This window comes from Canis lupus, chromosome 30 (genome assembly GCF_011100685.1).
Source record: "Canis lupus familiaris isolate Mischka breed German Shepherd chromosome 30, alternate assembly UU_Cfam_GSD_1.0, whole genome shotgun sequence".
Classification (NCBI taxonomy): Eukaryota; Metazoa; Chordata; class Mammalia; order Carnivora; family Canidae; genus Canis; species Canis lupus.
In genome coordinates, this window is record NC_049251.1 from 36,135,934 (window position 1) to 36,153,314 (window position 17,381).

At 50.1% G+C, this 17,381-nt stretch overlaps 1 protein-coding gene across 8 annotated transcripts in view; it reads right to left on the reverse strand.

Moving 5' to 3' along the window:
• Window positions 1–16,172, reverse strand: part of GRAMD2A (GRAM domain containing 2A) — a 32,033-nt gene extending 15,861 nt beyond the window's left edge. For 4 of the 8 annotated variants that reach the window (XR_005381844.1, XM_038580866.1, XM_038580867.1 and 1 more), the window contains exon 1: window positions 16,097–16,153. Coding sequence is in view for 4 of the 8 variants with exons in the window: in XM_038580866.1 (XP_038436794.1) it covers window positions 16,097–16,137 (41 nt within the window). In the remaining 4 variants the exon portion in view is untranslated. Of the gene's footprint in view, window positions 1–3,029; window positions 3,213–16,096 lie in introns of all 8 variants that reach the window. The other 4 variants (XM_038580870.1, XM_038580869.1, XM_038580872.1 and 1 more) reach the window with 4 other exon arrangements.
• Between the last annotated feature and the right edge of the window lie 1,209 nt (window positions 16,173–17,381).

Sequence of the window (17,381 nt, forward strand, 5' to 3'; positions counted from 1 at the left end):
AGAACACCTGCGCTAGGGATGCACTTTGACCACCGGTGGCAGCTTGGAGATGAAAGGGAATGGGGAAAACCAGGTGCCCTGCCTCCCGAGATGTCACAGTCTGCACCCAAGGACCCTGGCGCTCCAGACCCACACAAAGCCAGCTGCGAGCTGACCAGGGGCCTCTCTGGAGGAAAAGATGATCTTTTCCGATTCTACTTTTTTTTTTTTTTTTTAAAGATTGTATTTATTTATTTGACAGAGAGAGAGCACAAGCGGGAGGAGGGGGAGAGGGAGAAGCAGGCTCCCCGCTGAGCCAGGAGCCCCATGTGGGGCTGCATCCCAGGACCCCGGGATCATGACCCAAGCCACAGGCAGACGCTTAAGCAGCTGAGCCCCCCGGGGGCCCCTCTGACTTCATCTCTAATGGATCCTAACCAGGGCAGAGCAGGCAGGAGGTGCACAGCCAGAGGCCGCGACGGGCAGGAGGGAGGTTGCTGCAGGGACCCTGGAGCAGAGCCCCTGGTGCCCCCAGCGCCCCCAGAGCTGGCCTAGAGCGAGTGAAGAGGGGGGAGAGAGAAGCGGGGGTGGGGGACCCCAGGTGGGAGGGTCAGGGTCTGCCCCCCTTGCCGCCGTTATCCTTCAGTTCTGTGCTGGTGCCCCCAGCACTCGCAGCCAGGCCCGTAGCCCCCCTGCTTCGGCCAAAGCCCTCAAACCAGGGCACACCATGATGTCACCTGTCGCACTCGCATGGGACAGGTGGCTCTTGAGGCAGGCTCAGCTGGGCCCAGTGACGGAGGCCTGCGCTCACTCATGCCCCGTGAGCCCCCCATGGGGAGGGGAAGGATGTCCAGCCCAAGTCCAGCCCCCTCAGTGGCGGGGGGGCCCCTGGGGAGAAGCAGGGGACAGGTGTGGCTGGTACCTCCAGGCAACAGGCTGCCGTGGGTGCAGGACACGGCTCAGGTCAGAGGAGGGGAGAGCCCGGCCTGTAGGGCGAGAGCTCGGGGAGCCCACTTCAAACTCCAGCCTGGCCGACACCTGCGCCCTCTCGGGGCCCGGGGTTCTGCTCTGCTCTCTGCTGTAGCCCCCTGTAGACCTGGGGGTGCTCGGGGCCTGGTGCTGTGCTCTCTTCTGTAGCCCCCTGTAGACCTGGGGGTGCTCGGGGCCTGGTGTTGTGCTCTCTGCTGTAGCCCCCTAGACACGATAGGGGGCACGGGGGGAGGCCAAAAGAGGTCTGGGCTGAGATGGCCACGCAGGGCCCCCTGTGGGAAGTGGAGTTCCCTGGATCAAACTCCTTCCCCTCCCTCACCCCCACCAAGCCTTTATCTTCTTTGCTCAAAGAACTAAACAAACTGGGAGAGCTGGTCCTTGTGGGTGGCCGCATCCTGGGCGAACAAGGACCCCTCTGAGCTCTGCTGCCAAGAAGGACTCCTACCTACAGGCATCTCGGAAACTCCTGGGCCTTCCACCCAATAAGAGCTGAGAGGCCAAGGCCAGGCTGTCCCCGTCCCCCACTCTTGGCGGCCAGGACACTGCCCACGGCCCAGGTCTCTCTATGGAGCCCAGAGCTGGTGAGCCAAGCCCTTAGCTCCTTGGTTGACCGGCCCCACCCCGGTTAAAGGGCCCCAACTCCCCTCTTCCCTGCTCTCAGGCCTCCCCCACCCAGGCCTAGCTCTTGGGGTACACTAGAAAAGGCCCACGTCCTCACAGGGACGGATTTCAGGATCAAAGTGCTCAAGCTGACTCCTCTTGGGCACTGGGAAGAGTTGCTAATGAGCTGCCCCCCAGCTCGGTCTGGACGCTGCTTAGCCAACGTGCTCCTGCCCAAGCTGAGAACTCCTCCCTCTCAACTCTCATCCCCAACCCTGGTGGCTGCGGGCCCCTCCCGCCTTGCCTCCACACAGGGTGCGCTCAGATGGCTGTATTGCCCATTTATGTGGCTGTCTCCCCACTAGTCTTCCTTATTCATCTCTCACCCTTGGGCCACACACAGCTTCAGGCATGCAGTAAGTGCTCAATAACCGTGTCCTGAATAAACAAAGGCTCCCCGCTGAGAAGCTCCTCTGTGTAGTTGGTTCAGCAGCACTGGGACCTCGGGACCCAAACACAAGGCCTGGAGGGAGAGCAAGTCACTCCAGTGTGCTTCTGGCTGCCCTTGAGCCCTGGGTGGCCCCGGTCACCTTCTCTGGGTCTGCTCCCTTGTAAAATGGGGGCAAATCCCCAGTGACCTGCAGATCCTCAGGGCTGCTGTGGGGATCTGAGAGGCCAAGGCCTCGCCCCAGAGGGAGGGGGGGTGTCTCAGAGCCTTGCCGGCTGAGCCTGAACCCCCCTGCCCGCAGCACTGAGAGCTCTGCGTCCCCATGCGCCTTGCAGGGTGCCTAGACGTCCAGCTGTCCCGGGGGAAGCAGGCACAGAGGCACCCACAGAGCTCAATGCTTGAGCTGTACCTCTGCACCTCTCCCTGGGGCTGCAGCCAGACAGCACCGGGCCCAGCACCCCACCTCTCCTCCCCCGCCTCCGCGGAGGTCTGAGGCCAGAGCTCAGAGGCCTGCGGAGCGAGGACAGTCACCAAGGAGACAAACAGGACAAAGAGCCGAAGCATGGACGCTTAGCTCCTGGGATGTCCGGGGTTAGCCCGGGCTGCACGGTGGAGCAGGCGGCTGGTGCTGCAGGGGGGTGACCAGCCTGCTGCGGGCCTCACCCCACGGCGCCCCGCTGCTGCAGAAGCATCTGTGCGAGCTGCCACCCCTGGACGCAGGCACAGACCACTTTTTCTTGGCCGGCCACTTAGGGCCTGGCCCTTTCCAGACAAGAAGCTGGTCATTCAGGTCTAAACACAGACTGGCTTTCATTAAGAAACAGAGCACCCCTGTGCTCCTGGAGGCTGCCCTGTGCCGGGCCTGCCCAGGGAGGACCCGCAGGCAGCCCCAGCCACCCAGCGCCCCCACTCAGGGCTGCCAGGGGGCTCGGCTGCTCCCGGGACAAGTCCGCTCCGTCCAGCCATGGATACCACCCAGCGCACCCCATTCTCACCAGCCTGTGACACCCACCTCCGGATCCCTGTCTGTGGTCCCAAGCCTGGGGGAGTCGGGGCAGGAAGACAGAGAGGCGGGCCTGGAAACCCCTCTCACTGCTATGGGGGCTTGGAGAAGCCATTCCCTCTCTCTTGGGCCTCAGTTTATCTCTGCAAAGGGGCGAGAAAGCCTCAGCCCAAGAAGGAAAGCAGATGTTGTCTGAGGGGAAAAAACAAGGCAGAGTTAGGAGCTGGGTGAACTGCAAATGGCCACTGACCATCCTGTGGTCAGAGGGTCTCCTCTCCCAGGAGAGGCTGGCAGGATCATGGTCCTCAAAGGGCCGCCAGCCTCTCTGCCTCCCTCCTGCAAACACCAGCTCTGTGTCAGTGCTGTGTATACTAGGAGGGATAAGGCAAGCTGCTATCCCCGAAATGCCTGGCGGGGGAGGCAGACATGAAACAAATATTTATACAAATCAACACATAATTATAACTGTGTAATCTACGCTATGAAAGAAGAGCACAGTGTCCTAGTTGGACCCCTGTCAGGGAGTCCTGACTCAGCAGTGGAAAGCAGGGAGGATTTCCCTAAGAAGCAGTGGCATTTTGAGCTGATAGCCAATGTATGCTGATCAGATGGGGGGGCAGGTATTTGGAAGGAATTAGAAAGGGGTCATTGTAGAGGGTTTATGATGGGTGTGCAAAGGCCCTGAGGCCAGAGGTGTGTAGCATGTATGAGGCACCTAAACAGAGCCTTTGTGTCTAGAGGGTGGAAGTAGTGAAGTGGTGAACAATGAGGCTAGTGAGGTTGGCAGGGCCAGATCATGCAGGGGGAAACCCTGTAAGGGTTTTTGGTCATTTTCTTAAAAGCAGTGGGGAATCAATAAAGGGATTTAAACAGGGAAATACACTATCAACTTTGTATCTTAAAGAGATCACTCTGACACATAGATTCGCTTGAAAGTAATCCAAAGGAGGTGGGGAAGGGGGAGTAAAGGTAAGTATTGATGAAACAGGGACAATCTTCTATTGATGGTTATTACAGCAGGGTGATGGATACATGGGGATCCGCCCTACAACTCTCTCCTTTTTTTATGTTTAAAATTTCTCCATGGAGACAGAGCAGTTAGGAGACTGGATTCCAACGGAGAGATGATGTCCCGGACTTGGTGGCAGTGGTGATGGAGGCCAGGGATGGATTCAGGATATATATTTCCAAATAAAATCAACCTGGCCTGGTAATCCACTGGATGTGAGGTATAAGAGAAAAAATATCAAGTATGAGCTGAGATATCTGGCACAAACAAGTAGGATACTGCTCTGTTTTGCTGAGATGAAACAGGAAAATATATCGGAAAAAAAAAGGCATATTCGAAGAAACAATCTGAGTTGTCTTAAAGTTCTGTGAGAAACATTTAAGTGGAGATGTCAAGCTATTTAGGAGTAAGGAGCTCAGAAAAAAGGTCCAGGCTAAAGGGATAAAGTTCTGAGTTATTGACCCAAGAATGAGTCGGGAGCTAGGAAAGTCAATACACAAAGAAGAGAAGCTATCAACAGGGGTACCAAAACCAATTCAATAGAAGAAAGATTAGTGTTTTCAACAAATGGGACTGGGAAAACAAGATATTCACATGCAAAAGAATTAAGTTGGACCCCTAGCTCACACCATATATAAAAATAAGCTTAAAAATGTCAGAGCTAATACCACAAAACTTTTAGAAGAAAACAGGTGTAAATCTTTGTGACCTTTGATTAGGCAATGGTCTCTCAAGATATGATATCAAAAGGAAACAAAAAGAAAGATAAAATGAGCCTCATCAAAATTGGAAAACTTTGTGTTGCTAATGATATCATCAAGAAAGTGAAGACAACCCACAGAATGGGAGAAAATATTTGCAAATCATATATCTGATAAAAGACTAATATCCAAAATACATAAAGAACTCCAAAGATAAATACCGTGTGATTCCACTTATGAGAAGTACCTAGAGTATCAAATTCAAAGAAACAGAAAGTGGAATGGTGGTTGCCAAGGGCTGGAAGGAGGAGAAGGTGGAGACGTATTTAATGGATATTTCAGTTACGCAAGATCAAAAATTTCTGGAGACCAGTTGCACAACAATATGAATATGCTTAACACTACTGAACTGTACAAATGCACTTAGAAATGGTTAAGATGATAAGTTTTATGTTATGTGTTTTCCTTGACCACAATTAAAATAAAATTTTTTTAAGAAGAAATATTTTTTTTTCTAAGGATTTGAGGGAGAGGGAGAGAGTGTGCACACATGTGTGCGGGAGGTGGGGAGAGGGGCCCAAGGAGAGGGAGAGAGAAACCCAAGCAGACTCCACGCTGAAGGTGGAGCCGATCCAGGACTCAGTCTCACCACCCTGAGATCCCCACTGGAGCCCAAACCAAGAGTGCACCACCGAGGCACTAAAAAGAACTCTTAAAATTGAATGATACAAATTAATTAATTAATTTAAAAATTTTTTAAAATTGAATGCTAAAGACAAGTAATCCAACTAAAAATGGGCAAATGTTTGAAGACACATTTTTCTCCAGGTGATGTCAAGTGACCAATAAGGACATGAAAAGATGCTCAACATCATTAGCCACTGGAGAAATGCAAACTGAAACCACAATCAGATACCACTTGACGCCCGCCGGGAGACCATAACCAATATTAGGTGTTGGTGAGGACGCAGAGAAATTGAACCCTCTTATATTGCTAGTGGGAATGCAAAATGGTACAACTGCTTTGGAAACCAGTCTGGTGGTTCCTCAAACGGTTAACCATAGAGTTACTATATGACAGGGCAATGGCACTCCTGGGTACGCGCCTGGAGAGAACTGAAAATGTGTCCACACAAAATCTTGTACAAGAAGGCTCGTGGAATTATGATAATTAGCCCCCCAGAATGGAAACAGCTCAAATACCCATCAAGTGAGAAAAGGAAAGACCACGTGCTGTAGGACTCCGAGGACGGGAAGTGTGGAGAACTGGCAAATCCAGGGAGACAGGAGATGAGTGGCTGCCAAGGTGCTGGGGGAAGGGGAAATGGGAAGTGACTCATGTGCATAGGGTTTCTTTTTGGGGTGACGAAACTGGTCTGGAATTCGACAGTGGGGAGAGCTGCACAACTGGGGGAACACATGAAAGCCACTGAGTTGTACACTTTCAAAGGGTGGATTTTGTGGTATGTGGGTTAGATCTTGAGGAGGAGGAGGGGGAGGAGGGGCATCTGGGACCCAAAGAAGCATCACCACTTAAGGATCTGTGGGGGAGAGGCCCCCAGGGGACTAGGGGAGAAGGAGCCGAGAGGTAGGAAGAAAACTAGAGGCGGGAGTTGCCCTGGGAGCCCAGGAGGGTTTCAGGCAGGGAGGTGGAGGCCGGGCCCTGAGCCCCTGCACCGCAGGGACCCTGCTGGCCTGCTCCTCCTTGCCTCTCACCCAGGCTGGTGGGTGCCCCTGAGGCACCCAGCGGGGACAGGCCTCTGAGAGCCCCTCTGGTCCCCTGCGCCCCGCCCCCGGGGTCCAGCCTTGCCCGCATCCTCACCTGCAGAGCCTCCCCACCACCGGGGCGCCCACACCCTGAATGCCACACCTGGGGCCGCCAGGTTGCTGATGCCCCCAGCTGCCAGGGTCCCGGGGCCGGAACCCCAACCTGGTCTTAGGGCTTTGCAAGGCCTGGGACTTCTTCCTCCGGGGGGGGGGGGGGGGGGGGGGCTCCAGATGGTCTAATGGGTGGAAACTTCCAAGGAACCCCTGCTCTTGCCCTTATTATCCCACAAGGTTCTGGAGGTTCCAGCCAAGGCACAAAAGCAAGAAAAAGAAAGAAAAGCTTTAGACGCTAAAAAGAGAGCGTTTTAAATTTATTTTTATTCTTTTTTTTTTTTTTTTTTTTTAAGTCAGCTCTATACCCAGCATGGAGCTTGAACTCACCACCCCAAGATCAAGAGCTGCATGCCCCACTGACTCGGCCAACCAGGAGCTCCCCGAAAAAGAGAATTTTTATTTGAAAGATGGTAAGATAAACTATCTAGAGGACACACAATCAACTGAAAAAAAAAAAAAAAAAGAAAAGAAAGTGGCCTAGCCATTCTTATATTTGGACACTGGGTTAGACAGGGCTGTGGGAGGGATAGACACATACTGAGCTCCTACGGAGCTTATTATTCTAGGGATTATAAGATCTACATAAAAGTCAATAGTTTCTCTATAGACCCATGATAAAATCTATCTATATTTATTTATATACACATATATATTATAAAATATATAAACGTTATAAAATATATTGGGGAAAATGATTCTATTCATATGGCAACAATACATATAAAACATCCAAAAATAAACTTTAACTATGTAGAAAGTCCACAAGAAGGGGATCCCTGGGTGGCGCAGCGGTTTGGTGCCTGCCTTTGCCCCAGGGCGCGATCCTGGAGACCCGGGATCGAATCCCACATCGGGCTCCCAGTGCATGGAGCCTGCTTCTCTCTCTGCCTCTCTCTCTTTCTCTCTGTGTGACTATCATAAATAAATAAAAAAATTTTTTTAAATAAAAAAAAAAGAAAGTCCACAAGAAGAAAACCACAGACATTTTTTAAATGACATAAAAGAAGATTTGAATAAAGTCGTCTTCTTGAGTGGGAAGATTCAAAGTTTTTAAAGAAGTGAATTTATTTCAAATTTAACGCAAGGGCTTGCCCTACCAGATGTCCGAACAAAGCGAGAGCAATCACAGCTAGAGCAATCAACATACCATGGTATTTACTGCCTTAGGAAAGATAAACAGATCCTAACAGGGAGTCCAGAACATGATCTATGGATATCTGAGAACTTAGTACCTGATAAAGAAGGTGTTTCAAAATAAGTAAGAGAAGAATGGATTGTCCAATAAATGATATTGGGGCAATTGGCTATCTCACACCATTCACAAAAATAAATTCCAAGGAGATTAAACATCCAAATATTTTCTAAATAAAGAACTAAAATAAAATACAGGAGGACATGAACATATTAGGAAAGATCTTTCTAAGCAAGATGCAAAATCCAGAACACATAAAAGATTTAATTGCATAAAAAATTAAAAACTTTGTATATCAAAATGTAATCAAAAATTGATATTTTTAAACATATAATGAGCTCATCCAAGTCAGTAAGAAGACTTAAACGATCTAATAGAAAAGTGAGCAAAGAATATTGAACAGGCAAGTCACAAAAGAAGAAATATTTCTCTTAACTATCTAATTGGTAAAACTTAAAAAATTATAGTGCTCAGTATCACCAAGGATGTATTACAAATCTACAGATCCTTTGAACCAACAACTCCATCTCACAGAAACTTGGTATAAGGAAATAGATGGACAAGTAGGCAAAAATTTATATTCATATGGTTAACAATTATATGAAAAAAGTGGAAATGCCTAAATACTATTTTATCAATATCATAGATTCCTGTGCAATTGACTAAAATAGAATATAGTTGCATGTGCTCATAGAAAAAAAGTCCAATATGTGTTGTTTAGTGAAAAGTAGGTATAGATTAGTAAGATATAATTAATCCATTTATAAAATTTAACTTTCTATACCTAAGGGTATTTATCAAACAACAGTGATTCTATCTCGTGTGAGAATTATAGGGTGATTTTTACTCTCTTTAATTTCTCTTTTATTTAAGCTTATTATAACAGGCATGTAATACTTTCAAAATCAGCAAAAACAATAAAGATTACTTTTTTAATATTTAAAATAAAAGGTAGATATGATATCTTCTTTTTTACTTATTAAATGCCAAAGGCCTAAAAGTTTAATAATATCTACTGTCGATCAACATGCTGATGAATGGGCAGTCTTACCCAATACTGCGTGGTAGGGCAGGGTGAGAAAAGGTACATACATTTCATATGTAGATACCCATCCCACCCATAAATTCAACCTCTAACAATCTATTCTTAGAAAACAACTGGACACAAATTTAAATGTATCAGAATGTTCACTGAACTGTAGTTAGAAGAAAAAAAGAACAATAGGGCATGAACAAATTGCAGTTTATTAATGGAATGAAAGGCTGGGTAACAATTAAACTGATATTTATCAAGTTATTTATTAAAACTAAATCTCTATGAAGCCCCGACTTTATTCTTTTTTTTTTTTTTTATGATAGTCACAGAGAGAGAGAGAGAGAGAGAGAGAGAGAGAGAGAAAGGCAGAGACACAGGCAGAGGGAGAAGCAGGCTCCATGCACCGGGAGCCCAACATGGGATTCGATCCCGGGTCTCCAGGATCGCGCCCTGGGCCAAACGCAGGCGCCAAACCGTTGCGCCACCCAGGGATCCCCCCCTGACTTTATTCTTAAAAAGAATACTATTACATAACATCGGGAAAAGCATTACATAGAACAGCATGCATAATAAAATATATGTGGGAAGGATGCTCACCAAAATTCCAACAATATTTTTCTCCATGAGTTGGAATTTTAGATGTTTTTAAAATTTTTCTTCTTTATACTTTCCTGCATACTTTGCCTGAATTTTATGATCACAATGAACTACTTTCATTTGATGGAAAGAATAAAAAGGAAGGAGAAAGAGATAGCAAGAAAAAGAAACAAGGTACAGCAATAATAATAAACACCTCTGAAACTCCAAATTCCTAACACCTTACTCTTCTTACGTGAAAACCCTCCAAATCCAACAGAAAAAGAAACCTTGATTTTTAAAATGGACTTTGCCAAATCCCCACATGTGATAAAACTGCACAAAACTAAACAAACACACACACACACACACAAACTAAACACACACACACACCAGTGTATGTAAAACCAGTGAGATCCAAATAAGGGGGATCCCTGGGTGGCTCAGTGGTTTGGCACCTGCCTTTGGCCCAGGGTGTGATCCTGGATTCCTGGGATCGAGTCCCATATCAGGCCTCCTGCATGGAGCCTGCTTCTCCCTCTGCCTGTATCTCTTTCTCTCTCTGTGCGTGTGTGTCTCTCATGAGTAAATAAATAAAATCTTTAAAAAAAAAAAAGCAAATAAGATCAATGGGTTATATCAATGTCAGTTTTCTGGTTGTGCCATGGTGCTCTCATTATACAGGATGTTACACTGGGAGAAACTGGGTGAAAGATATGTGAGATCTTTGCATTACTTCATACAATTGCATGTGAATCTACAATTATCTCTAAATATAAAATTTATTTCAGAAGAATGAACTTTGAACCTTTAAAAGGAAAGCAGACCTAAAGATTTCTTAAAGCTAGGGCTGGATCCTTAGAGAGGCCTGGTCTCAGATTCTCAAAGGTGGAAGCACCGCAGGGGAACTAACTTTTGGTGGCATCTCTCTCAAGCCATTGCACAGCCTGAGAACCTTTGAAGCAGGCCAGATGTGGCTCTGTCTTATGGATAAAGAAAGGGAGGCTCAGAGCCAGTAGTAATAACTCAGGAGAAAGGAACTGAATCCAGGTCTTTCACTAAGCCTCTTCTTATCATTCTATCACAGGGACTACGTATCTGAGAATATACTTAAAGGAAAAAAAAAAAAACTCATTCAGTGTTACCTACAACAAGGAACTTGCTATAAGGAAATAAATAGTCCAGTGGATTAAAAAAAAAAAAAAAAGGTAAAGTTGCAATCAGGTACAAGGGATCTAAAAATGTGTACCTACATGTGAATATCATCCATCAGGTGTGTCATGCAGAAAGTTCTGTTAGAAAGTTCTTTCCAACACCCAAATGGACCTTGTCCTAACTAATGATCCTTCACCAAGGAACAAACCTATGTCATCCTGTCCCTTCCTTGATAAAACTAGATCTCCACTGTTAGTGCTATATCTCAGTGACCAAATAGTTGACGAAAGGACATTTCTTTACAGAAAGATTCAAGCTAATAGATGGTGAAAAAGTGATAGAATTAGAGCAACATCATTTTAAAGTCCTAATGAATAATGTGTCTAAGGGAAATAATCATCAGTGGCCGCTAACATCCCCCAAGACAAAGAACTAAGTCTAATGATCCTGTGCTAACCGAACCCCTCCAGTGCTTAATACCTTCCTGAATCTGACCAACTCCAAGTTATAGGAAATACAGGGCTCACAGGAACATTTTGAACACCATCAACAAACTGGGAAATGGTATTGGACAAATAATCTGATTTTTTCAACAAATAAATTGCAAGGAAGGGGTACCTGATGGGCTCAGTCGGTAGAGCATGCAACTCTTGATGATCTCAGGGTTGTGAGTTCAAGCTCAATGCTGGGTATGGAGATTAGTTAAAAATTTCAAGGGAAAAAAAAAGAAGAAATGGAAGGGGGAATCTATATATTACATTATAGAGATAAAGATATAGAGATTCAATATGTTAACCAATTGCATAAACCTCATTCAGATCCTTATTAAACTAAATAAATGGTACAAAGACATTTATGAGACAATGGGGAAACTTTAGTTGCTAACTCACTGGTGATTCTAAGGAGTGACTGTTATTTTTTAGGTGTGAAAACAGTATTGTAGTTATATTTTTTAAAGACTTTATCTTTCAAAAAAAAAGACTTTATCTTTTATAGATATACACCGAAATAGCTCTGGATCAAATAATACCTTAGATTTGCTTCAAAATAATCCAGGTGTGAGAGAGGAGGAACATATATATGAAATAAGGCTGGCCCATAACTTGATAATTACTGCGTGATGGGTACATCCTGCTTATTATACTAGTTTCTCTTTTTATATACGTTTGAATTTTTCTGCAATAAAAGGATTTAATGATGAAAAATATAAGCATTTTTCAACCTGTTTGGTAGTCAAGGAAGCCCAGTATGAATATAAAGTCTGAGGTATTGTCGCTAGGTTGTTTTATTTTATTTTTAACTCTTTTTTAAAAAGATTTATTTATTTTAGAGAGAGAGAGAGAGCTGGTGCATGGGCCAGGGAGAGAGAGAGAGGAGAAGTAGCTTCTCCACTGAACAGGGAGCCCAACATGGGCTCGACCTCAGGACCCTGAGATCATGACCTGAGCCGAAACCAAGAATCAGACACAAAACCGACTGAACCACCCAGGCGCCCCTGTCAGTGAGTTGTTTTAAAATAACTTTTCTGGATAGTCCTTCTAAATTCAAAAAATATTTTAAAAAGCACTTTGTGTGGCTCTGGTTGGTACGGGCAAGTATTGAATAATCCTGTTAATGTTAACACAAAATAGAAATATTTAAATTTTTTTCTGAAGAGACAAAGAAAATCTTTATAACTGGTCCCAGTTGTTTGCTCAGACATACCACCCATGCTGCTGCTCTGACCCTAAGTCAGAGGAAAAGAGATGCCCATGAAATAAAAGGCCACTACGATTTTGACTGTTTTTAATATACCATCAATGTCCCACATCACCCTGTTAGGAGGAAAAGGAATTCATGTTTGATTTATTTATTTTTTAAAAGATTTTATTTATTTATTCATGAGAGACACACAGAGAGAGAGAGGCAGAGACACAGGCAGAGGGAGAAGCAGGCTCCCTGCAGGGAGCCCAGTGTGGGACTCGATACCAGGACCCCGGGATCACGCCCTGAGTCAAAGGCAGACGTTGAACCACTGAGCCACCCAGGTGTCCCAATTCGTGTTTGATTTAAACTCACTCTTTTTTTTTTCAAGATTTATTTATTTATTTATTTGAGATCTCTCTCAAGTGAGAGAGGGGGGATGAGGTAGTGCAGAGGAGAGGGAGAGAGAGTCTTAAGCAGACACCGTGCTGAGTGTGACATGGGGCTCCTTTCCAGGACCCTGGGACCATGACCGGAGCTGAAATCAAGAGTCAGACGCTTGACCAACTATGCCACCCAGGCGCCCCCGATTTAAACTAATTCTTTATGTGTTTCCTATTTCAGATTAAAATAGAAATAGTGTGGGGCACCTGGCTAGCTAGTCAGTGAGTGAGTGACTCTTGATCTCAGGGTTATAAGTTCAAGCCCCACATTGGGTGTAGAGATTATTTTACAAAGGAAAAAAGAAAAAAATAAATAGTGCCCGCCAGAAACACATCTGTTTCAAAAACTCACCATGTGATTTTCTAGTGGATATTAAACATCACCTGAGGAAACATGCGGTTAATTTAAGACTAGGACTTGAAGAGTGGCTCAAACTCCAAGGGTTATTAAAACTCCAGTCCTGGAGCACCTGGGTGGCTCAGTGGTTGAGCGTCTGCCTTTGGCTCAGGTCGTGATCCCGGGATCCTAGGACTGAGTCCTGCATCGGGCTCCCCGCAGGGAGCCTGCTTCTCCCTCTGCCTGTGTCTCTGCCTCTCTCTCTCTCTCTCTCATGAATAAATAAATAAAATGTTAAAAAGAAAACTCCAGTCCTAATATAGACCAAACAATTTCTTAACATTTACTTGAGACAGCAAGAGAGAGAGAGATGAGTATGGGGAGCGGGGCAGCGGGAGAAGAAGAATGAGAAGCAGACTCTTTGCCTAGCAGGGAGCCCGATGCAGGACTCGATCCCAGGATGCTGGGATCATGACCCAAGCCAAAGGCAGATGCCTAACCGACGGGGCCTCCAGGTGCCCCTATGACCAAACATTTCCAGAGCAGTAAAAATGTGTCGATGTGGTAGGGAGAAGGGAGGAAACAGCTTACCCTGTAGAGGCTTACATTCTTGGGGGAAAAAAATCCTTCCTTCTGGAATCTGTGCTACAGCAGGCAGGTAATCCTTGGAGGGAGGGGGGGTTAGCTTCTTATCACACAGGAATCTCTGTTCCCAGGGGCTTCTGGTCTCCCCCTCTTCTTCCCTTCCTACATTAGTAAACAGTTGGGGGATTAAACAAAGCTTCAAAGGTTGGTGATGACAAATGGTGCCAGATTGATGTCCTGCAGCCCAGGTGAAGAGCAGCACAATGGCCCAGACCGACTCCACGCCAAACTTACACTTGGCACCAGAGATAGCTGCAGTATTGTGGGGGCTTATTTTCACTTTTCAGGAAAGGAGACAAGCAAGTTATTTTCTGGTGTCCAAACTCAGACACTGGACACCAAAGTGGAATACTGTACCATTTTCGATTTCATGGGCCTGTGTGTGTGTGTGTGTGTGTGTGTGTGTGTGTGTGTGTCTGTGTTTATTAAGTAAGTTCTATAGCCAACATGGGGTTTGAACTCATGACCTGGAGATCAAGAGACGGATGCTGCACCAACCAAGACAGTGAGGTGCCCCTTGATTTCATGGACTTTCTATAGGGAGTCCTAGCAAAGAAGAAATTATGTGAAGAAATAAAATACCTCCAGAAATTGAGGGGAAATTGAGGCTAATTTGCAGAATCACTGAATGACATCATAGAAAAGGCCCTACGGGAGACTATAATCCAATCTCCTCACCTTATGATGATGGCAAAACAAACCCAGAGAGGGGACCTGACTCTTCCCCAAGTCTCAGCAAAATAGGAACAGCGTGAGGCTTAGAACCAACTTCTGATTCCCCGAGGAAGGCCCTTCATGCTGGTCGGGTGAACACAGTATGTGGCCTTCCGCGCCCAGGCTACATCTTAACCAGGTTAGGGACTGGGTAGAGCCCCCCAAGAGGTGCTAGTAAGATCAGGGGGAGCCTGGCTGGCATAGACTCATGTTGAGTACTCCCCACCTCACCTCGGGAATCCTGGGGTTGGGGGGGGGAGATGAGCTGGCGCACAGGTCTTTCTCTCTGCATGGAGCCTTTGGGGGGCTCACCTAAGTTCAGAATTTTGAAAGCCACCTGTAGTAGCATCAGGGCATGGACAGGGCCAGGGCTGTCCAGTCTAGGCTAATTCAGAAACCTCTCCCTAAGGCAAATCAGGAAGAACTTCCATTTGGTCCCTGCGGAAAGTCCTGGAAGCTCCGTGACAGCTTCCATCAGCTTTGCCCTCTAGACCCAGGTCCAGTCCATTTGCCCCAGAGATGCTCACCGCTGCCCTGGCCCTGTCAAACCCTCACCTGTGTCGATCAGCGTGGGCTGGACTCCAGCCAGCACGATCGGAGCACAGGAGAGGGGGTGTGCTGGACCCCTCACTACGGGGTCTAGTCTCTGAGAAGCGCTGGACTTTGGAGCCAGCTACAGGCGCACCTGGGGAAGACCTCACAGACGGTCGGGGCGCCTCTCCCAGCGCTGGGAGCCTGATCCCCGCAAGGACGGGGCACCCTTACCCAGGACGAGGGGGGAGGCGAGCAACGAAAATCAGGGTACACGACAGCTGGGTGGAGGCCCACCGGCCTCTGGAAACAGGACAGGGGGTCCCCGAGGGTGCAGCCGGGCGGCCCGGGGCAGGACCCGCGCGTTCACCCGCTTCCCCGCGCCGGCGGCCCGGCCTGGCTGCCTCCGGGGCTCAGGCTGCGGCGCGGGGACCTGCAGCTCGCTCCGGCCGGTCCTCCCCAAGCAGCCCCGCCGCGGCGCCCAGGACCTCCGGGGGCGGAGACCGCACCCCTTGCCTACCTGAAGCAGCACCTCCAGCCTGCCCAGCCCCCGTGCCCCGTGCTCCGCGGCAGGAACGGTCCCTCCTCCCGACGCGACGTTGGATCAGTCTCCAGGCGGAGCGGCGGCCCCTGCAGCCCGGGTGCGGCCGAGTCGTGCCGGGACAGCTCCGAGCTGCCTCGGGGCCGCGGCGGGCCGAGCCGGCGGGAGGGGGTGGGGGGGTGGGAGACGCCTCCGGGACCAGCAGGGAAGCGCCCGACTTGGGGTGAGGGGCGCCAGGACGAAGGACTCGGCTCCGCTGCGGACCGCACGAATGGATGGACGGACGGACGGACGGACGGACGGACGGACAGCGACGCTGGCGGGGCCGCGCGGGCTTCCCCCATCCCCCGGGACGGAGCACGGGGCGCCGACGGCCGGGCCCTCTGCCCCCGCCAACACCTCGCAGCCCCCGGAGGCGCCCGGAACCGCGCAGCCCTGGGCATCCCTGGGCATCCCTGGGCATCCCTGGGCATCCCTGCAGCGGAGCCCAAATTCCGGTGGCCCGGAGTGCCTGCCCCGCGGCCAGAAGGGGCCCAGGCGCCGACACCCCGCGGCCGCCTCGCCCCGCCGGGCGGCGTCCCCTCGCGCAGCCCCGGGCCCCCGAGCCCAGCCCGCGGGCCGCAGCCCCTTACCTGCCCGCCTCGGCGGCCTCGCCCCGGCTCGGAGCGGTCATCGCGGAGCCTCCGGCGAGCGCCAGGGACCCCGCGGCCAGACCGAGCGCCGTGCCCCGCCCCCGCACTCCCATTGGCTGCCGGCGCGGGACGGGCCCGCCCCCGCCCTCCCATTGGCTGCCGGCGCGGGACGGGCCCCGCCCACCGGCTGCGGGCGCGGGACCGGCCACGCCCATTGGCTGCCGGCGCGGGACGGGCCCCGCCCACTGGCCGTTCCTCCTCCTCCGGGCCCGGCCGAGCTCCGCGCGGGATCCCGACCCCTGGAGCCTGCAGACCAGCGAGGCCCGGCGGCCTGGCCCCTGGAGGTGCACCTCCGCCCCTCCCAGCGCAGGCCTCGGGTCCCCCCGGGTCCGCTCCGGGTTCCTCCTCCTCTTCGGCCCTGCCAGTCTCGCCCGGTGCCCTCTGCAGCAACCGGCCCCGTCCTCCTCTAAGCCCTCTTGAGCTGCAGGCTGGGCTTCAGCTCCTCCCCACCCGAGGGACGGGGCACACAGGCCAGCCCGGAGCCGGGCGCCGTCACGCACTTCCCCGACGTGGGTCCCGTGGGGGGACTGACGGCCAGGAATCGAGTGGGGAAGCAAGACGGGTAAGCCGAGGGCTGCGATGGGACAAGGGGCTGGGCCTCGAGAGCGCGGCCAGAGCCCACTTTCCCCGGGCTCACCTGGCCCTCGGACCAGTCCCTCCTCCCGCCTCGTAGGGCTTGGTCCTTGGGAGGGTCCGCAGAGGAAGGTGCTAGACAGTTCCCTTCCCGGACCTGTGCCACCCCCCTGGCCCCGCTTTGCCATGGGGGCGATGGAGGACAGCGGCAGGCAGGGGAGGCAAAGGGAGCCGAGAGCAGCATTCTGCAACCTGAGCAGAACCTGTTCTCCTAGAGCGCCCTTGCTTTAGGGCCCTTCGTGCATCAGTCCTAAGGGGAGGTGCAGGGCAAAGGCCGCTTCAGCTCCCCCACCAAAGCAGGGCGGAGGGGTCCTTGTTGCTACACTCTCTTCAGTCCAAGTAAGCCCATAAAATGTCCCAGCTGCAGCCTTTATAGACCCAGCTACCACCTCCTGGGGGCACTGAAGGGGAACCTATCTCAGGACTGTCAGCTCCTGCTTTCCCAGCAGACACTTGCAGACAACAGCAGGGCAGGCGGGTCGCCACACCACCAGGAGCGCAAGGTTCTTGAGGTTCGTCTCTCCCTCCTCCCAAACCCCTTCTACCCCTGCCCTTCCCCCGCTCCCCACCCCCCAACACCAGAAAAAGGAAA